At 48.3% G+C, this 20,185-nt stretch overlaps 10 protein-coding genes across 10 annotated transcripts; 5 read left to right on the plus strand and 5 right to left on the minus strand.

Moving 5' to 3' along the window:
- Window positions 1–247: 247 nt before the first annotated feature.
- Window positions 248–812, minus strand: BT62DRAFT_999608 (uncharacterized protein; the record flags this gene model as incomplete). The annotated part of the gene is made up of 3 exons (XM_043190835.1): window positions 248–481; window positions 536–601; window positions 654–812. The coding sequence occupies 3 exons, from the start codon at window positions 810–812 to the stop codon at window positions 248–250; spliced, it is 459 nt and encodes a 152-aa protein (XP_043045375.1).
- Window positions 813–1,441: 629 nt separating this feature from the next.
- Window positions 1,442–2,493, minus strand: BT62DRAFT_1071082 (uncharacterized protein; the record flags this gene model as incomplete). The annotated part of the gene is made up of 4 exons (XM_043178722.1): window positions 1,442–1,849; window positions 2,133–2,203; window positions 2,264–2,288; window positions 2,344–2,493. The coding sequence occupies 4 exons, from the start codon at window positions 2,491–2,493 to the stop codon at window positions 1,520–1,522; spliced, it is 576 nt and encodes a 191-aa protein (XP_043045376.1). The 3' UTR covers window positions 1,442–1,519.
- A 3,273-nt stretch (window positions 2,494–5,766) lies between these two features.
- On the plus strand, window positions 5,767–6,272 carry BT62DRAFT_269582 (uncharacterized protein). The gene is made up of 2 exons (XM_043180312.1): window positions 5,767–6,011; window positions 6,066–6,272. The coding sequence occupies exons 1-2, from the start codon at window positions 5,855–5,857 to the stop codon at window positions 6,176–6,178; spliced, it is 270 nt and encodes an 89-aa protein (XP_043045377.1). The 5' UTR covers window positions 5,767–5,854; the 3' UTR covers window positions 6,179–6,272.
- On the plus strand, window positions 6,198–8,476 carry BT62DRAFT_269533 (uncharacterized protein). The gene is made up of 2 exons (XM_043180311.1): window positions 6,198–8,047; window positions 8,109–8,476. The coding sequence occupies exons 1-2, from the start codon at window positions 6,367–6,369 to the stop codon at window positions 8,201–8,203; spliced, it is 1,776 nt and encodes a 591-aa protein (XP_043045378.1). The 5' UTR covers window positions 6,198–6,366; the 3' UTR covers window positions 8,204–8,476.
- Window positions 8,477–8,803: 327 nt separating this feature from the next.
- Window positions 8,804–9,653, minus strand: BT62DRAFT_926068 (EF-hand). The gene is made up of 3 exons (XM_043184938.1): window positions 9,232–9,653; window positions 9,033–9,180; window positions 8,804–8,980 (listed from the first exon to the last, which is right to left on the minus strand). The coding sequence occupies exons 1-3, from the start codon at window positions 9,494–9,496 to the stop codon at window positions 8,893–8,895; spliced, it is 501 nt and encodes a 166-aa protein (XP_043045379.1). The 5' UTR covers window positions 9,497–9,653; the 3' UTR covers window positions 8,804–8,892.
- Window positions 9,654–11,355: 1,702 nt separating this feature from the next.
- Window positions 11,356–12,043, plus strand: BT62DRAFT_915682 (cytochrome c oxidase subunit IV; the record flags this gene model as incomplete). The annotated part of the gene is made up of 4 exons (XM_043183958.1): window positions 11,356–11,599; window positions 11,666–11,800; window positions 11,859–11,945; window positions 11,994–12,043. The coding sequence occupies 4 exons, from the start codon at window positions 11,356–11,358 to the stop codon at window positions 12,041–12,043; spliced, it is 516 nt and encodes a 171-aa protein (XP_043045380.1).
- Window positions 12,044–12,259: 216 nt separating this feature from the next.
- Window positions 12,260–13,669, plus strand: BT62DRAFT_999615 (uncharacterized protein; the record flags this gene model as incomplete). The annotated part of the gene is made up of 6 exons (XM_043190836.1): window positions 12,260–12,431; window positions 12,483–12,598; window positions 13,041–13,076; window positions 13,140–13,297; window positions 13,356–13,426; window positions 13,482–13,669. 6 exons carry the CDS (start codon window positions 12,260–12,262, stop codon window positions 13,667–13,669), a joined length of 741 nt encoding a protein of 246 aa, XP_043045381.1.
- A 609-nt stretch (window positions 13,670–14,278) lies between these two features.
- On the plus strand, window positions 14,279–14,806 carry BT62DRAFT_881334 (uncharacterized protein; the record flags this gene model as incomplete). The annotated part of the gene is made up of 3 exons (XM_043182666.1): window positions 14,279–14,443; window positions 14,513–14,626; window positions 14,681–14,806. The coding sequence occupies 3 exons, from the start codon at window positions 14,279–14,281 to the stop codon at window positions 14,804–14,806; spliced, it is 405 nt and encodes a 134-aa protein (XP_043045382.1).
- A 354-nt stretch (window positions 14,807–15,160) lies between these two features.
- Window positions 15,161–16,956, minus strand: BT62DRAFT_269414 (uncharacterized protein). The gene is made up of 12 exons (XM_043180310.1): window positions 16,699–16,956; window positions 16,565–16,637; window positions 16,438–16,515; window positions 16,333–16,385; window positions 16,184–16,277; window positions 15,857–16,119; window positions 15,787–15,801; window positions 15,677–15,732; window positions 15,601–15,619; window positions 15,508–15,546; window positions 15,230–15,460; window positions 15,161–15,179 (listed from the first exon to the last, which is right to left on the minus strand). The coding sequence occupies exons 1-11, from the start codon at window positions 16,739–16,741 to the stop codon at window positions 15,393–15,395; spliced, it is 801 nt and encodes a 266-aa protein (XP_043045383.1). The 5' UTR covers window positions 16,742–16,956; the 3' UTR covers window positions 15,161–15,179; window positions 15,230–15,392.
- Window positions 16,957–17,035: 79 nt separating this feature from the next.
- BT62DRAFT_269774 (uncharacterized protein) lies at window positions 17,036–19,390 on the minus strand. Its single transcript, XM_043180313.1, has 15 exons — window positions 18,900–19,390; window positions 18,776–18,848; window positions 18,648–18,725; window positions 18,539–18,591; window positions 18,390–18,483; window positions 18,077–18,339; window positions 18,010–18,024; window positions 17,903–17,958; window positions 17,833–17,851; window positions 17,731–17,769; window positions 17,653–17,672; window positions 17,518–17,595; window positions 17,427–17,462; window positions 17,268–17,370; window positions 17,036–17,216 (listed from the first exon to the last, which is right to left on the minus strand). Coding segments are annotated over exons 1-15 (972 nt in total). The 5' UTR covers window positions 18,943–19,390; the 3' UTR covers window positions 17,036–17,214.
- Window positions 19,391–20,185: the final 795 nt, after the last annotated feature.

The following is a 20,185-nucleotide window of genomic DNA, read 5'->3' on the forward strand; positions in this document are numbered from 1 at the left end:
ATGGAACTCTGAGCCTCCAACCTTTTGCAGTGATGTACTCTACATTCACCTGAAGAAGCTTTCCTGACATGGTCAACCTAGCCAATGCTTCTTTACTGTATGCCAAGCAGTTATGAGAAGAGATCCCTTTCGGTATGGACATCTTGATGAAGAGACCATGGTAATGGCATGGGCCGACCTTTCAATGTATCATCGATGAGACTAGGTTCGTTCTATCCTTGGACCCATTTCTTTCGCCGTCCACGAATTATCCGCCAGGGGAAGGTTCATTCAAACGGACTGGTTCACCCGCCTTGGGTATCAATCGCCTTCCAAAGCCATCCAACAGCCCCCAGAGCATACGGATGTTCCCGCTGACTCCTTCTCCGCTGTCATAGCTAATAGTGCCTTCATTGAATGTGTTCGGCTGTACGCCCCGGAAGTTGAATGCTCGGAACATGCCCAATCCATCGTAGTCCACCTTAGAGATGTGTCTCTCCCACTATGTGGCAAAACTCATATGTGACTTATATGATTCCCTCGGGCGGGATGCTACGGACACAGTGTCTTCTCTGGGTTGCTCCGATGCGGGAAACTGTTCCGGAAGCCTGGGATATTCTCTCTAGCTCAAGGTCGATATTTTAATACCCTCCACTGTTCTCCAAGATGGATACTCCACCTTCTTTTTGGAAGTGGCCGTGAATAAAGCCTTCTACTGAGGCAATCACATCGATGACGCATTCTGCAATCCCCACCTTGGCCGGCACTTCTGCTCTTAAATCGTACGGTCTGGTTTTGACCGGATTTTTCTTGCCCTGAAACATAGCCTTCATGAGTGGCAGTTGCCCCACTGCTGTGCAGTAACAATCTCGAGGCACAGTACCAAAGCTTTCACTCAAGGTTGTGCAGTTCCTTTGTCATAAGGAACTATTCTCGATCCTGACTTCCAGTTTCAGCATTTCTTCTCAGTCATCGGACCACTCTACCTTAGCCAGCTTTCTCTGCGCCTAGATTCGGGATGTTTTCCTTATCTTTACATTGCAGCCGACCTTTCAGCGCCTGGACTTCTCAGCTTCGGAAGACATGTCGGTTATCACTAATCAGCACTTGAACCAGCTCACCCTTTGCTCTTCGCTCTACGGGGAACAGCGGACATTTCCCGCCTGCGAAATTTGGAGCTGAATTTGCCTGTAAAGCCCTAGGCTCGTATCGAAGATGGCTTCGCATATGGTGCGCTGTATTCGTAACTTGGGTCCCCTTCTTACGAGACTGTCGTGGAACCCGTCCCTGTTCTCAACGACCGTTGAGGGAAGGAAGTTTCGATCGAATGTAGATACGCCGTATGGTCTCCATTCCTGGTCTGTGGCGATGACTGGAACTCTTCTGACGGTATGGGCTTCGTAATAATGGTCTTGCTTGCATGAGATGTCTCGCTGCCCAGTCATTCCAAATTCATACCGAGAAATACATGTGGCCCACACTGGTCATATGTACGGATCATGGTGGGTCATGGTGTCTCCATCCTTCTCTATCCCATGTTCTAAACCAAGTCTTTCAAAGGTCTAGGTACTTGGCCCGGGGTAGCCAGTGATCTAATGACGACGCCTTTCTCATCGAATGGACAACCCGATAATACGACATGAAGAACCAGTTTCGGACACCTCCGTTCATGCTTGGTCGGATGAATAAATAATTCAACCTCGGATGCAACCGATGTAGACGGAGAATACAATGGGAACAGGTTGCCTCTGCAACTTCCGCTTCGTATCCGTGATGAGAATATTGCCCGAGGCTGTAGATCAGGAGAAGCGTCAATCAGTCCTGTATGGGAATAATTGTTTCTGGACAGGTCCGCAGCTACAGCTTCGATCTAGTGACACGGTAGCCCGGGCTGCAAGTACCTGTGGAAAGGAGGCCCGAAATAGATTGGTAGCCTCGTGCCGTTACTTTTTGCCACAAATCATCATCCCCATCAACATCTTTTGAGTCCTGGTATTATTGAAGCTGTCCAGAGATTTAGAACCCAACTGTACGAATCGGACGTCAAGTGGTGACGAGATTTCATTATGCGTATGAAATAGCTTACGAAAGGTACATATGTTACGACCATTTCTCCATGAAACCGCATCATGCATTACTTATCGCGGACGTACGTGTGGATCGAGAACGAAGGAAAGGTGACTCAGGCAAGTGAAACCGTATGCATTAGAACAACTACTCGCCACTGCACGCATGGATCATGACTGTTGTATAGGTATGAATGCATTCTGGCTTAATAAGGTACCACCGTCCCGAGTCGGATCAATGTACTGATAGGGCAAGCTAATCAATTACAAGAGACCACCGAGAAGAGATGTAACGTACCCAACGTGACTGGGACGTGATGGGACGAACCAACAGGAACCAGCCCATCCGTGATGGGATAGAGTTAAGGTTTGCGGTATTGGATCGGTCCCGTACCTTTGGTGGCGGGAATATAGGTACGCACGGCTGGGAAGATATTTCGAATTTCATCTTTGAGTCTTTGGAAGTATTCCAGAGACAACGGCTGCTGATTTAGGTACGCTCAACTTGGACTGTTTTCAGCCTAAGCGGCGATCATTGAAATACAGTACTAAACGAAGATAATAAAGTACCTGACTTGCTGTTGTTGTTCTTGTATCCTCTCGTATGGTCTGCCTAAGAAAGCCGAGTTTAGCAACTGACACAGCACCTTGATGAAAATGGAAGGTCTTAACCAAGACGAGAGCTACCGCAAGTACTTGGCAATTATAATACAGGGAAGATGGAATCTCTGGTCAAGTGTAGGCCCTGGCTAGCACACTAACGCGTGCTGGCATGCCAACAGACAGCATCTTCCTCGTGAGGCCCATACGTTCCCTGGGTCCAATTCACACCAATCCGGTCACCTAGTGTATTTCAAAGTAGTTTTTTGATATTTCTAAGACATACGCTAACATCAAATTTTTGACACGTTCATATGCGTAGCCGTCACAGGTCCGTTTACGCTAGCACCCAACAAGTCGTGGCAGCACTCTGGCCCAGCGTGGCGTCACGCAGTAAAATTTGATACCTTGCAAGTTAGCTTTGAACAAAAAAAAAAATGGAAGGTCACCATGTCTAATAATACGGACATAAATGTTTGTTCCACAACAAAGCGTGTGTCCGTCAAATTCGCACTAAAACGAATACCGCATTGCACCGCTCTGTGATAACAACAACTGGGGGTTCCGCTTTTTTTCTGGCCGACAATATTTCATAACTTCAAGCAAGCCACGTTTTACCCATTCATATCGACTCTATAAGCATCACCGACAACAACGCTAGGGCGCACCCCGGTCGTTAATACCAACGAACCGGTTCGATTTCGAGGAAACCCCAGAAAATTGCAAATAGCCCGGGCCTTCTACAGGTATTTGACACAGCTTCCGCGACTGGGTGCTTTTCACCCCCGCTTGGAGAGACGGGAGAAGGAGGGGAAGGAGGGAAGGAGGGAAGGGGAAGAAGAAAGACGACCGATAAATGGAATGTACTCGAATCTCGAGAACGAGAATGAAATTCGTGTACCAGATCCATGTCAATCTGTGGCGGCTAGCTCGGCCAAAGTGGGTGCCTGCAGCCTTGTGCCTTACAATCGCACTGAACGACATGAGAAATTTTAATATTGTTTGGATTGGTCTTTATGAAACAAGAGATAACGCACTGCAAAGATGGGCGATGCTCGTGCTCCATGGCCAGCCACGAGAGGTCAAAAAAGGAAATGAACACTAGATCAGTGTGCCACGTGTTTCTATCGTCCATAGGACATCTGTCATCCCGTCCTTGTTCTCTGAGTCTGTCTGGCCCGTCTCTGCTGATATGTTACGAGTTCCAGAGTTCAATTATATGGAAGTTGCACAGGATTCCAATGTTTGAATCTGCACAGAGATTGTGGCGTGGCTTCTTTTGTCTTAATCCAGCTCCAAGGCGACGCATTGAATCTACCAACACTCGTCAGATTATATTATCAAGGCTGTATTTTCTCGGGTATGGAATTTCCCCGTTTCCGTTATTTTGAAACTTTGACGTATTGCCTTCGCAGTGGAAGAAATCCCGGCTGTGTAAAACGGCCCATGCTTATGTATCTCTGATGATGTTTTCGGTGTGATAATTGTTACCGCATTCATCTATGTGGCAGAGATATCACTGTGCTCTGCCTTTTGCTCAGTGTTAATTCATCCTGTGAGTAGGGCATCTCTTCCTGTGCGCATTTCTCGGGATCATCGGGTCCGAGGGGACTAATCGGTGTCCCCGGAACACCAAAATTACATTGCTTCCGGTCATTTGTTGTCAATCCAACTGTCTCTTTATCGCAATATTTCAAGGCAACTTTTTTTCTTCCTTTTTGACACGATTATGATAGTCAGCTCTTGACTCACATGTGCGTTGACCGAGGTAGAAACTGCGCGTATTCCTTCGGCGTCAGTTCAGGTGTCCGCTAGAAGTTCTTCCTCCGCGAACTAGACTTTTCTTACAAGTTTCCCTCTGCGGGCGTATCATACGCTATCTACATGTGGCGCAGGGTACCTTACTAGGGACGTCATATGCTCATCGAAAATCCCCCATAGATCTTATCCTTCCCACCCACCAAACTTGTCGCGTGCCTACAAAAATGAATGTCGGCTTTGAAAAAAAAAACTGCAACACTAATTCTTGACATATGCCCCGCAATGAAACCCAAATTTAACGCACCCAGTGAGTGCCAATGTGACCTGAGGAACGTTCACCTGAGCAGCGGGACGGAAAAAGCTTTGAAACGCGTGTTCCTTTAGGGGGCGCATCCAAATGGCAGTCGAAGTGACGATAACAATAGGGGGATTAGAGATTTTCTGTTCCGTTTCCATAATTAAATGATCGACTCCCGAGCTGCTACTGAGCCACTACGTCCGAACTTGTTTTTCCTGAGCACCCTGAGGGTGCTGTGCTGTGCTGAGACGTGGTCTACGCGACTGAATGTGGCGTAGAATAAGAGGTATAGGTTCTCTATTGTTGTCGCCTTCGGCTGGAACTAGGCCAGTATATAACGAAAGCGGCACGAGAGATTAACTCCGCAACGCTCATGTTGATCAATTCACTCTGCTAGTCGCATGCTGGTGGTCTTTAAGTGCAACGCCGAAGTGTCCACCAATGGTAGACAAAGAGGAAGGCTAGAATGTACTATCAGGAGGGTCGCTATAGTAGCATAGAACGATACTGTGTACGTTGTTAAACATCCTAGGGATATGACGAGAAATTGAATAGAAAGCGGAAGCGGAATGCAAGAGGAAATGTTCCGCTCGGCCTTTGTGAGACCTGACAAAAAAACATCCTGCTGCACCAACTGCAGTGACGACAAGTGAAGGAGGCGTTGTTCCGGGAATATAATATATATTAAGACAAACAATAGCGACGTCGACAGTAAATATCTGGCGAAATAAAAGACGGATGGAAAACAGAGAATGATGTTTGGAGTGACGTTGGCAGGTGTTTGGGCGTTTATGTTGTGCTAAGCGGAGTAATAAATAATATAAATGAATGGGTACGGGGGGCAGTGCCGACAGATGAATATTGAATAACATAGCTTTGACGAAACGCGTCAAAAAAACAAACATACGCAGAACAGAACAGTACATTGGAGCAAGGCACCGACATCAAAGAAGAATTTCCAAACTGGGCGCCGATGGTGAGATCATTTTGGGGGGGTGGATCGGAGGATAAATCTGCAGATCTGACCGAAAGCAGCCGTGGGAACAAATTGCTGTGGGCTGGGTCGGCTCGGAGCTCAGTTCACGATCGTGGTTGTGACAGGTGCTTCCTCAGCCTGGGATGCCCAAGATAGCAGACTGGCACCAGAAAAATGGGAATGGAATGGAGAATACGTAGGTACGTACTTGAAATAGAGTATAATAGACGAGTCGGGGAGGGCAGTGGGAGGACGCGCAAGGTAAGGGCCAATCATCCGCTGGTGAGCCCGTCTGCTTTCGATCACTTCCGTGCCAAGGTCAGCCTCAAAGGTGAGTGACTCTTGATTGGAAATAGCTATAAAATGGGACTGAAATGCAGATTAGCATTCATTTACCCTTTCTTAATCCCAGATTCGCTCGATTCGTTCCTGTTCCCTTCGATTTTGGTCCTGTTTCTGGCGAGCCCGTCATACGAGGGGCTCGAAAACTCGCCATAATTGACGCAAAGGACATAAACGTCGAGAGCGCGCGCGTTGCCCTCAATTTAATCCGATTTTCCCGCAATTTTCCAACAATTTTGGCTATTCTGGGCTTATTCCGATTATTGCGTTTATTTCTGGGATTATCGAGATTGCCGACTTTTGAGTTTATTTTTCTCTTTATATTCTTGTTATATTGCCTTGGAATGGGACTTTTCCGTCCCCTGCAAGGTCTTCCGTTGCCCTCTCAGATGTCCTCCCCGGTCAGCCCTACCAGCCCTACATTTACCAACTTCTCTGCTCCTTCCCCATACTCTTCTGCCTCGTCCGTCGACGACACCCCGTTTGACACCGTGCCCAACGACCGCGACCGCGACTCTGCCGTTGTGCAGACCATGTCTTCTTACTCTTCGTACCCTTCCAACTCCCAGCAGCCTGTCTACCAGAATCAGAACGACCTCGTCTATCCCGACCAGGACCAGTACTACCCGTCGACGTCAATGATGATGCAATGGACACCGCCCGTCGCGAAAAAGCAGCAGGGCATGCAAGGCCAGTACCATTCTCAGCAGCAACAGATGCCGGCACAGCAGCTGTCCATCTTCATTCCCAACGGCCAGCAGCAACAGCACGCGCCGGTCATTCACTCGCCTGTGCCCCATCACCACAGCCAACAGGGTCGCCAATCGCAGCAGAGCCCACATCATCTACTCGACATTGATCTGGATGAATGGCATTCCCAACAGCAGCAGCACCAGTACTCGCACGCCCAGTCGCATTCACTGGCCATGGCACAGGTCCACCCGAGCCACTCATACCCGCGGGTCAAGCAGGAGGACGTCTCTGTGCTCTATCCTTTGAATGGGAACGGTACGTACGGACATGGTCAGCAGCAACAGCAGCAGACTTCATCCCATTCCCAAGGGCATATATTCGATCTCTCGACGCCCCACCAGCTGCAGGCGCTGCAGGCTCAGCATTCCCCCTCATACAACGACCTCCTCGACCCGTACTACTCGTCGCAAGGCCCGCATTCTGCCATGGTACTGCACGAGCGCTTCGTGCATCCCTCGGAGCTCTCCCCTGCCGACTCACCCGTCTCGCCGCTCGAATTTCCTCCGCGGCCCGACGAAACCGCGGACCCTGCGCAGGGTCAGACACCACAACAACAGATGGCTGTCGGCTGCGATCCGCGCTACGTCTCGGGAGAGCTCGGCGCGGTCAATGCAGGGAAGGATGACGCGCATGAAGAGGATGCAGAGGGGGATGACGATGTCGACGCAGAGGGCGAAGACGAGTACGACGATAAGGAAGGTGCCGGCGTTAAGGACGATGACGCGTATGAGGATGACGAAGCCTACGACGATGCTGACTACGACGACGACAGGGATGGAGAGTACGTACTACGTCGAGGAAGACGCATGTCCGGCGGTTCTTCGAACCGAAACCTACGTACACGCACGGGCACAGAGCGGTATAACCCGTACCAATATACCTCCCCGTCTCCTTCGGCCTATCCAGAACCCCCAAGCCAGATAGGCATCAGCACGCGTTCGAGACGCACTACTTCAAATGATTCCTCACTTGCTTCGACGGCATCGTCGTTAGACTATGCCCTTCCCTCTCATCGTCGCAGGCCTCGTCCCGCGACGAACCTCCCCGTACCCATTCCAGTGCCCAATCTCACTAAAAAGTCTCGGGGACGGCGTGTGCCCACCGTTACATCGCTGGACGACAGTCCACGACGCGATGGTGACGGAGACTTCTCTGTGGCCACTGGGAAGGGTGCTAGGGTCCATCTATGCCAGGTTCCTGGTTGTGGAAAGTGTTTCGCCCGAGGCGAACACTTGAAGAGGCATGTCCGTAGCATCCATACATATGAGAAACGCGAGTCTTCTTTCATATCTTCTTTTTGGTGATTTGGGCTGACTTGTTGCATTTCTTCCAGCGCATAAATGTCCGTACCCTGGCTGTGGAAAGGATTTTAGTCGCCACGATAATCTCGGTCAACATATGCGGGTTCATAAGGATTATCGGGGTTAATAACGCTCGTCCCCTTTCTCCCGCCTCATCTACAACTGCATCTACGTCTCGTTTATTACCAGATACCCCATAATTCATTTGGATTCGGTTTTTGGCTTAGTTCTGTGTGCCCGAGGAAATAGGATTATGCTTTCGCTCGCGATTTTTTTATGCGCGGGTTAGTCTTTATTCGTTATTCGTCTTTTCATTGTTGTTGTCATTGTACACTCTCCCCACAATCCCCAACCATCACGCATTTTTTAACATAGATAAAACAGTTATAGCGTATCATAACTTACCAACTTACTACTTAGTACTATAATCGTACGCCCTCAGTGTTTGTTTCTTATTAGTGTACACTGTATTGTGGTTATATTATCGGCAGGCTTTACGCTTGCACTTGTGTCATCAGACTTGGAGCGGAACCCCTTACTGAGACCTAAAAAGGAGCTCTTGTATTCCTTGTACCTGAGAGGGGGGGGAAACGTCAACCACAGCATACGTCGTTTGCGGCTGAATCAGGGTTACACGTGGGCAGCATAAAAAAATGCATTAACGCGGTGGTATAGTGTTACAAAAATGGTATTACATACTGCGATGAATGAAAACGCTATAGTTAGTATCGGCAGCAAGATTTTAGAGGTGAAAGACATCACTTACAGAGACGGAGAGCAATACAAGACATAGATGGTATGTGTAGAACAAGCAGGCTATGCGTCATCCGTCATGATAGCCAAAAACTCTTGCTCGCTGATCTCGCCGTCCTGGTCCAGGTCGAACTCATCTATCATTGCTTGCCTAGAGCGAAAAACGTTAGCGAACAATGGGAAAGTCAAAAAGGAATGCCAACAATTCATCGTCCTCCAGCCGGTCGCCAATCTCCTTTGCCACGCGCCTCAAATTCCTCAGACTGATCTTTCCCGTGTTGTCGTCGTCGAAAAGCTGGAAGGCGCGCCGAATCTCATCCATAGGGTCTCGTGCGAGTATCCTCTCCGTCACTGTTCACCGTAAAGCAGCCTGTCCCATCCACAGTGCCAAATCCCACTCACTTATTTTCGCAAAGTCATCAAAATCCATGAGCCCATGACCGGTCTTGTCGTTATCCCGGAGGATCTTCAACACCTCCGCCTTCTTCATATCAAACCCCAGTGCGCGCATCGCGACTTTGAGCTCATGATAATCCACACAGCCGTCCTTGTCTGTGTCGAACAGTTCGAAGGCCTCTTTGATTTCCTGTTTTTGCTCGTCGGAGAGCTCGGGGCGGCTGTGGGTGCGCCGTTTGGCTTTTTGCACGGCATTGGAAGCTCCGTACATGGTTGGGGAGGAGAAGAACGCGTTTCGAGGCAGCTTAATAGGCGCGTTGGAGGAGGGAGGTGACGATGAGGACAAATTTGGACCATTGTTCCCCTAATGCGGAGCTGGAATTTGGGAGATCCCGAAGTCGGCATGCATTGTTTTGCCGAGGTCCGATGTGAACTCCGCATTGTGCTGGGAACACGGCATGGAATGGCCCGCGAACTGTTTTGCGCATTAGAGCCGCGGACTCTTGCTTTGTTGTTTTTCTTCCGAGTCAAAAAGGGTTATGAGTATTACCTGATTCAAGGAAGTATGAGCAAAGGCCCACGCCACTTTCATTTCCGTCCGTGTCTTGAATGTTTGACCTGTTACTTTGCATCGAACTCTATCGACGAACTGGTGGTTCAATGGTTCACCTGGCTGACTTGTTTCAAGGCTTTCCCATAACGGTTACATGGACACATTTACCTAAACGCCACCGCAATACGCATGCATGCACACTTGTAGCCGTCTCTCTTGAATGGTGAATGACAAGTAAGTACTACTACCAGTGATCCAGCGGAACGATTCGGATATCCCTTTGTTGCAACCATAGCGACAGAAATTCCAAGTCAAGACCCTTCTGGAACAGCACGGGTACCGTGACCGTTTCCCTTCGCGACCCTTCCCACTTTCCCCTCAAATGACATCGCGGAACCGCGGATGATCTGCCCACGATTTGGGGGTGCACAGTGGCGTTTTTGCATTAGTAACTTGCTCAGATAAATAATTATGAAAATACATGAGGCCTACGTTCAGGTCCATAGAGTTGGGACAGGAACATAATAGGCAAGTTGAAGCTATGTGATGACGGGTGCATTGGTAGGGCTATCGGGAAGAACATTCAACAGCGGGGAACCTGATGAAGATCCTTAAGGGAAGTTCCCATCCCTGCGAATACAAAGAGCAGGACGAATGTCGGGATTTCTTTTAGCGCATCACACTCTGACAAGACAATTAGCTGGTAAAATTGGTCAAAGTATCCTGACCTACGCCCGCGGATATCATGCACGCTCCAGGTCCAGCCCTGCTGCAGAAGAAGACTTGACGTCTCGTTCAAAAAGAGTTTAGCACATCCGTAATATAGCCCTGGCGCTGTGTCCCTGAGAAACAAAAAAAAAATATTACTGGCGTTAACGTTGGTCTCGCCCGCCAGTCCGACGTAATTCAGTGTGACAGTCTGTGGACTTGAAAATGAAAGTGGACCTCCCCCCCCCTCCCCCCCGAGTTAGTTTGGTAGCACTGAGCAACTTTGCCATTTCGGGGATTGACCCATTAGCGAGTGCCAGGTTGGAAGTACGTTCTCCGTTTATTTCTGAAGAGAGATACTTAGCAGGGTGACATCGACGCGATTGAACAGATCGACAGCGAAACAAATCGATAAATAGCCCCAGTGCCAAATAGATCGTTCCAAATATCATATAGAGTGTTAGCCGTCCACTCTACTAGCCAGTAGTTGGGGAATGAATAAATTCGTCTGGCCAAGTTAGGCGACCCTATGGGCTTCCGCATACGGAATACGCGTATATCCGTAAAATCCGGTATGTGTATCACAAACAAAAGATTACTACCGCACCTGAATATTCTAGACAGAGACACATACACTTCACCTCCAGCATACTCCGTTACTCTGAAACTCAGTTGGAACAGAAGTAAAAAAAAAAAAAAAAGGTGCACATTATCCAATAAGAAGCCCCCAAAATGCCTCACCGCTGATTGGCCGAATCGGCAATTCGCGTTCCGCGTCTTCCCACGATCCTAGAGTTCCCGAAGGCCACACAGAGGCATTTTCCCTGCAAACCAAAAAAGCCCAACGGTCCGCATCAATTTCCTTCGTCATGCAAGCTGCCCTTCGTCTAGCACGCCAGCAACGTCGATGCCTCGTGACGACCGCGAACCCTGCTCACGTCCTCGCAGGCTCTACGAGCGCCGCCGTGCCCAAGCGACCCCTCATTCCGCTGTCCAACGTCGAGGCCCAATGGGACAAACTGACCTCGGAGGAGAGATCGTCGGTGCACGACCAGCTCGAGGTGCTGATGAAGAAGGACTGGAAAGAGCTGTCAATTGATGAGAAGAAGGCTGGTGCGTCCCGTCCTGGTCTAGAGCTGGAGGGGCTCGTCGTCTCATTTATTTTTTTGCTATGAATAGCTTACTACGTTTCGTTTGGCCCTCATGGACCCCGTACACCTTCGAGCAAGCCTGGAGAGAACTTCAAGGTCTTCTTGGGTACCGCGGCCCTCCTCGGCGTCACTGGTATCTTGTTCATAGGTATTCGAGCTCTCGGTATGTTTTTTTTCTTCTTCGCATATATACCTCAAGTTTTTGATTCTTTTCGTCGCAGCACCTGCGCCTCCCAAGACTATCAACAAGGAGTGGGAGACTGCGATGAACGAACGCGGCTTGGAGCAAAAGATGAACCCTATCACTGGTACGTCGCCGCTACGGTCGTCTTGCAGTCAGCCTGACCTTCTTGTAGGTATATCATCGGAGGGATACAAGGGGAAGGGTTTCGTCGTGTCGAAATAGATATCCGAGACAAGTCACGACAACTAAACAATTGCCCGTTTCCTCTCGAACTTTCAGAATTGGATAAAACTTTGATATTTAAGTTGGGAGTTGGACGATAATTGCCTCAAGATAGCTAACGTCACCATCCCGATATTTCCCTTTCAATGCCACCCCTCACATTTCAATTTGGCTGCCGGCAAAATCTATTTGTGTTGGCGCGATTCTAACGTTTGTATGGCTTCAGTAATCGTGACCGCGGCATTGCAAGTCTTGCCAGTACTGCCTTTTCCTCCAGTTTTAGATGCCAGCACACCCAAGGCACGAGGCATTCATACGGTGATTGATGTACGGCGGCCGGTCCGCGTCTGCGTTTATTTTGCTCAAAATGTGACCGTGGTCTGGCGTCGTTCGTCGCTGACACAGCACGTGAGTTGATTTCTAGCCCACGGACCGCCAGCCTTGCGTGGTCGTGCGATTCTCCTGCTCAATATGTCTCCTATATGCTCTGTAACTAACCTTTTAGACTTTCAAGATCTCTTTGACACGCCACCCGTCCTCGTGGCGTCTGATGATGTGCTGAGAATGTCTATTCTAACTTGTAGTGGTGAGCAGATTTGATTTTCCCCCCCCGATTTTGATTGACATCCTGGTACGGGGTACTTGGTCACAATATTGCGGGGTGGAGAATCAGCTGTCGAGTTTGGACACATTTTGTTCGTCTACTTGACCCTGATCTCTTCTTGTGACTTTTGATAAGTTTGCTCGTTTGAAAACCCTTTTTTACCGATGTGATAGGCTACACTAAACTGGTTTGAACCTTTCATCTGATGAGAACTGTTGATTGAGCATCTTCAAGGAACGTTCTTGGTTTTGCATGATATTGTACCGTTGCGAGACGCTGGGAATGGGCCTGCTTCAAGGTGATGGCTACGTATGACTTTATGTTCTGCCTTTGATCTGCTCCGAGGAATGTATCTAGTCAGCGTGCACGCACTTTCATCATCGCGTTCCTCAGTTTCTCCTCCTCGGTGCAACAAAACGACTGAAGACGGTACTTTGTGTATGCATATGGCTCCAAGGCCTCACCCTGTTCGTTCATCACTTTTGATGCGAGAATACCAAAGGAGGTCTTGGTCGAGCCCCCATCTTTCTGATACCTCCCGAGTGGTATGAAGCCAAGGCATTCGCAGTCAACGGTGGAGGAAAGACCTCTTTTGATCGGGGAAGTGGGTCTGGTATGGATGCGAGTGATTGTTTTTTGAACCCTAAATTGTAGGCGTCTGATTTGACAAGTTCCTCAAGGATCTATGCTCTGAGAAAACATGTGCAGATGCATGACCATACAACAGATCTTCCACTTCGGAACGAACGCGTCCGGGTTATTGCTGTATTTCAGCCATCGTAGGCGCTGCGATAAGCAGCTACTGACCGTGTTAACCTTGCATATTGCCTTCAGGCGCTGACGGAGTACCTTCTGATTTGTCACACGGGGATAGCAGACAAGTGGCGGTCTCGGAGCTCGGTCCCGACCGAAAGCGTTTCCGTTCGCTTCCCCCAACAGTGACCATACCTCCAGATTCAACGTATCGAGTGTGTTTCGAACTTGGTATTCGTCCTTGTCCTGCCAACTGCGTGGCGCTCTAGCCCAGAATATTCATTTCATTATTCTGTCAAACTGGTAATAAATGGGCTTGTCATGTCGACTTTGCATTTGGCCATCGCCTGCGTTCTCCCCGGATATATCTTTCGGCCCATGTCATGCATGTTTCTCCCTTCTGAGCGCTCACCCCAGATCAATGATTGATCCTTTTAGGCTAGGCAGGCCTCGTTCTTTGCTCGTCCGGGGATATCGAATCGATAAGTTTTCAAACAGCACTCGTCAAAAGAGTTGCATATTAGAGGTTCGTCAATTGCCGTAGATTGCAATAATCAGTAAATGCGTCTCGCCTCAGGCACCACCTCGGGAGATACTGCCCTTCGTCTTTGTGCAGACAAAATGCTCTGCTGACCCTTAAATCAAATAATTTGAAAATTGGGATGCCTTCTCTTTGTTTCTGTTGTTTGTGAGTCTTGATCACCAGCTCATCAAAGCAGCGTAATCACATCATGGCTGATGTTGTTTCTTCTAAAACCTGCACTAAGCGGAGTGCAGGGAACGCTCTGATGAGCGGTGTTCGAATTTTGGTCCCTACTTCGGTTTATAACAGAGGTGTCCTTCTTCGGTCCCGTCTTGTTCAGCTAACCGTTTCAAAGATGGCCACTGGCACAATCCAAACAGACCGTGTCCGCGTCGCCCTTCTCTTCAAGCGAAAAGAAGGGCTTACGCTCGAGGAATTCTACCAGCATTGGTTCGAGGGTCTCTCGAAAATGCTCCTCTCGTCTCCGATCTTCATAGATAACGTGCTCAAATACGAACAAGTGAGTTGTTACCGAGTTCATCCCCCCCCCCCCCCCCAGGAATGCCCCCCGTCTGATTGACATGGGAAGTTACGTATTGACAACGAAACTGCGGCAATGCTGAAGACTGTGGGTTTCGAGCCGCCGGAGGAGTGGGATGGGATGGCTTTGCTGGAAGCAGAAAGCTTCGAGAAGATATTCGCTGTAAGTTTCTATTCCCGGTCGAGATAAGGAAACGTCATCTTACGTACTGCGAAGGTATTTCAGTCGGAAGAGTACAAGACGGTTATTGGTCCTTACGAGGACCAATTTTTGCAAAGAAAGAACGTTCAGATCTTTCCCTTGAGATTTGCTGTGTTCTTGGATAAGACCTTGTCAAACTAATCGTATCTGGGATTGGATATAACCTGTATTTATTGTTAGTCCATTTTTTCCAATTACTTTCTAGTGAAGACTGTATAGCGCTCAATATTGCATGATGGGCGAATATGTGGAAAGTCATAAAGTGTCGTCTGGAATACAAGATGAATTATTTCCCCAAAACCAACTGGTACGTAACCCTAATGCGCAAAATTAATGCCCCGAGTGTTCACTATTAATAATATCGTCAGACGTTTCCCGGCTCTGTCTTAATTACACCAACCTACAAGCCTTGGTCTTTTGGAGTATCCGAGTCATCTGAGAGAGCCATGCTGGCATTCTTCTGGTTGCGAGGATCTCTCATCTCATGGCTCTCATACTCGACACTTATGAACACCTGTTGATTCGCATGAAGGTTGAACTAAAGTGATACAAGGAAATACTTACCCCCTGTGATCGAGGTGGGATACGACCCTACAAAAAGGCGACCATGTTGAGAGGACGGGAGTTACTATTGAGAAAGTACGCACCTCGTTGCTATTCCAGGGCATTGCCAGAGGGCCCGATTCGTCCGCGATATCCTGAGTGTGGGATCGCCGCTAAGCAAAAATCATCTACAGTGAGAACCAACACTTATGACAGACGTTGCATTACGCACGGAATTAAGACTCGAAAGCGCTGGACATCCTTAGCGTTGCGAAATTAATAGCTTTAGACAGGCATACCTGAGTTCGTATACAGTTTGGGTAAGATGAATGCGACACCTGGGAGGGGGAAATTAGAGTGGTTGAACACAACGAAAATCGGAGAGCGCGCACAAAGATAGTAAGGCTGCCTCTGTTGGAAGCATGAGCAGGAAGGTATTGAAAAAGAAAAAACAATTGTGGGACATGCCTTCACGCCGAGAATTAAACCTAGGTCAACTATGGCGACGGTCGCAGTGAGAAGCCCTATTGATTATATTCAGCCTTGTGGTGCAGGCGACAGAGAAATATGGTACTTGCCATTCTGCATAGTCACTAACGATTCGGATGCTTCACCGTAAAGTAAAACTGAATTGAACAAGAGACTCACGTCGAATAATTCTATTCAAGACGCGATTAGTCCGCCGGATAGAACCTTTTGCTCGCTGCAAACACATGGTGATAACGACCGCAATGATGAGGTCCCCGAGTGCAGCTGGCATGAGCCACACGAGAGAGGGCGTGTCCAGTTTATTACGGAGCTCGGTCCAGTCAACCGAGTCGATGACTAAAAAGCCGATTATACTTGTCGCTATACCGCCGGCCGAGGATGTCAATGCGCACATAAGAATTATGCCGACGTAGTAATAGTTCCTACGATCGGGACACTTTGATTAGAAACCGACGCGCTGACCGTTTGGAAGATGCACAAACGTACTTGGTCAACAGCCAGATCTTCCAGGCAAAAAAACTTTGAACCATTCCTGCCATGACACCCGCCAGAAGCGGGTCAGTTGTGGCGGTCCAGTCGGCTGTGTGAAAAGCTGTAGGCGTTCAATTGCAGGCCCCAAGAAGTCACCTACCTACCTTTGGTAAATGCGACAAGGTTCCCAAAATTATTGATCAGGAGTTTATAAACCCTACGAATCAGTCACAACTTGGAACATGTTAGCTGTGCTGCTATGTCCGTACCACATAACCACAAAAATCGAGTTGAGCACGTCCAACGCAAAGAGAACTATGACGAAGACCTTTAGCCAGATATTGTCCCTTGAAATTCAAATCAGATAATGACATAGGAAAGGAAGATTCAACAAACTTCGGATAGCGGTCAAGGTAAATGTATAACTGCACGAACATGGCACCCAATAGAAGGATGCTCAAAAATACCGCTAGAGAAAGACGCGTTGTTTATCCCAACCGTCCCATGAAAGACATCGTAAATTTACTTACATACAACGACACCACCGAACGGGTCTGAAATTACACTGCTCATATCTGAGGGTAAAGGGGGGACGAAGAGTGGGCAAGGGAGGTAGCCGATTCAAACGCAATAATATAGCTCATCTGCTGAACCCACTGAAAGTGCACTGATCAGGGGAAGAGATAATAAGTCTGAAACTTAGCACAGCACGGGGTCCAGGACAAAGGTGAGGTTGCATGCTGAACTTTAAAAAAATAAGGCTAGATAAAGGTCTTGTTCAAGAGTCAAGCCCCGAATTTGAAATATGACCTGATATTGCCGCGGCCTCTAGCCGCCGGCCCTCATCTTCTCAAATTCTGAAGGACTTTTAGCGCAGAATAGGCTTTGTTTCAACATCTGTCTCTAAATACTACAGCGCGAATACCATCTCAGCGTCTATAATTCACGGAATATCTGAGACGGCTACTATTATATCGTACATCCTGCTGTATAATATAATAACACACAGAAAGAAAGGACCAACTAAGACAAGAAGACATTCGGGGCTCTGAGAGGCAAGAGTCAAGTAGGTTCTCGGAATCAACTCAGGGAGACTCACATGGTCCAACACTCCCACCTTTGGGTAGATCCTCTGAAGTGACAGTATCTGCATCATGATGGTCGGAGTCCTGGCGGTTCCCATACCCCATGTTGACGAACATCTACGCAGATTAGGTGATTAGTTCTAGGTCCCTGCTAATGCAATCTGGAGACTTACTTCTTCTGGTCGTGTAGTGAGTGGAGAGACGCGACCCTACCATCCGAGGGTGAGATGAAGGAGATTAAATGTTCATTTGGGACAAACGCACCGGACTACTGCCCCAGAAGCCAGATACCATACTCAGAGACGCTGCATCATCCTCTACATCGTTGTTGCGAACGTGGCGCTGATCATCCATGAGTGAGCACTATGAAACATGTCTCATTGCGGCGTCAATACTTACAGCATTGAGACTGGACATGGCTGCAGGATTGTCAGTCGTCGAGCGACTACCACCAATAGGGGACAAGGCAATGCTTACCAGAGTTTGTATACAGTTTGGGTAGAATAAAAGCGACGACTAAGGGGGGGAAGAGATCAAACTAAGCTAATATATGACCGCTGCGGTCGAAAGAGTGCGTACAGAGATAATATGGCGTATCCTGAAGTCTAAACGTCAGCGGAAACCGCACGTACGATCAATTGATGCGTACCTTGATGGCAAGAATTAGAACAAGGTCAATCACTGCGACAGTTGCCGTGAGGAGACCTAGGACTCAATGAGGATAACCATACGTCTTCTGAACTTAACTGCACTTGCCGTTTTGCATGGTGACTTACCATATCATTAGTGCTGTGCCTCACAAAATATAAGAAAAAAGACTCACGGCGAATAACTCTGTTCAAGACCCGGTTCGTCCGTTTGAATGGACCTTTGGCACGTTGCAAGTACACAGTTATGATGGTAGCGATGATAAGATCGCATACCGCCGCCGGGATCAGCCATACCAAAGCTGGGGTATCTAGTTTGATTCGTAGTTCAACCCAATTCACGGTGTCCAAGACCATGAACGCTATGGTACTGGTAGCGATGCCTCCAGCGGAGGATGCCAGCGCGAATGCGCCTATGGCGATGAAGAAGAAGTAGTTTCTGATAGCACGATGAGCGTCCGAGCAACGACAAGTTGACTGGAAACTCACTTGGTTAAGACCCATATTTTCCAAGCAAAGAAGAACTGAACCATCCCAGACATGATACCGGAAAGGAGAGGGTCTGTTGCGATGGTCCAATCAGCTGTGGAAGACAGATACTCAGAAATGGGGGCGTCGTCGATGGAGGGGGTGGTTACCTTTGCTGAAGGCTGCGATATTCCCAAAGTTAAGGATTAGCATTTTGTAGACCCTTCAGAGAACTTAGACAACTATCACTTCTGCGAATTGTGAAGGGTTATTGCGTACCATGCAAGCACGAAGACAGAATTCAGAATGTCCAAGGCGAACAAAACCAGGACAAATAATTTGATCCACAGGCGATCTCTTGAGAGAAAAATGAGCGTACGCGAACAAGAGATAAAGAATGAACTGACTTTGGGTAATGGTCAAAGTAGATGAACAGCTGCACGAACATCGCTCCCAAGAGGAGGATGCTCACAAATACCGCTACGGAACAGAGTCACCTTTGTTGTATGATATATGAACAAGGACAATCACAGATGAGAACGCCACCAAAGGGGTCCGAAATCAGACTGCCCATACTCGACGATGGAAGGGGGTTACATCAGACAACAGCGTGTCCTCACGGCTATTAAAGGACTGTGCAAGGATGCCACATTAAGTATCGGTGACGATCAAGCTGTAAATACGTTTTGAGACCTGAATGTCATTTGACGGAGAGAAAAATGTCGGATCCAAGACACGAGCCCTTGTCAATTATTGTTTATGAGACAGGATGGCCGGTCCGGGCGGCGTTCCGGTATTCTTTGGATCACCGAAAGCACGAGCCGCGGCATCTACCGCGGCAAAGATTTGCTCTATTCAGCTTCACCCGCTAAGCCGCAGCCGTAGGCTCCCCCAATAATACGTCCGTGCATCGATATTTGAATAGCATTGAGTCCCAAATAGAGGGACACATATACACTCTTCATTCGGTGCAACGGCTGCATTCACTAGTCTGTATTTCTTCCCCCCTAAATAATACCTGTTTTGGTCTTTTTTTTTTCAGTCAAGACATGAAAGCGAAAAGACTCACCATAAGTGGATTTTCTCTGCGCTGTCATTACCAAATGTTACGGGTGTTGACAGGCTGGCCATTTTCTTCTGGAATGGAATTACCATGTCCAATCTACTTGGAGGAATCGCATTCCAGTCCTGATTTGTTGATTCCGGCGGAAGTTGTACCGCAGAGCCGAAAGCACGGCTTTCTCCACTGAATAAGTACCGTAGCGTTCACAATTGCAACCAACTGTGTTAGATTCCATGAAGGACGGCGGAGACGTGGTCTCCAAACGATGAACCCCTCTATCAAAGAACGTCCGAGTCCCGTAGCCTAGAGGAAGCTCAGTTAGCACTCAGGAAACATCTGAAGTCGTAGAGATAAATGAAATCAGGGTTGAGATGCAAGCGTGTGGTTTATCTCATACCACCTCCACTGCAGCAAAGCTCCGCACGTCGCGTTGCCGCCTGAACCATCGTTTGAAGCAGAAATGGCGCACAATTGCAACGTAATGTGAGACTCTGCCTTTGCCAGCGCGCCGTAAATCTCGAGGTCCATGCCAGCCAACTAACAAGAGTCAAAAATGTCGGTCCAGCCTTACAATAAACATCCCAGAAAATGTGTGAGGATGCATTGGGAATTTAGACATGTTTGGGCTCAGGCGGTCACAAACGTGGGTTCTTTGACCTACCAGTACGAGGCTCCGCCCTTTACTAGAACATCATGGAGAGGAACTATAGAAGGCGACGTTTACCTATCAGATCCAGCTTGGTGGTCTGCTCCA

The sequence above is a fragment of the Guyanagaster necrorhizus genome (genome assembly GCF_019112545.1).
Source record: "Guyanagaster necrorhizus MCA 3950 unplaced genomic scaffold BT62scaffold_2, whole genome shotgun sequence".
NCBI lineage: Eukaryota > Fungi > Basidiomycota > Agaricomycetes > Agaricales > Physalacriaceae > Guyanagaster > Guyanagaster necrorhizus.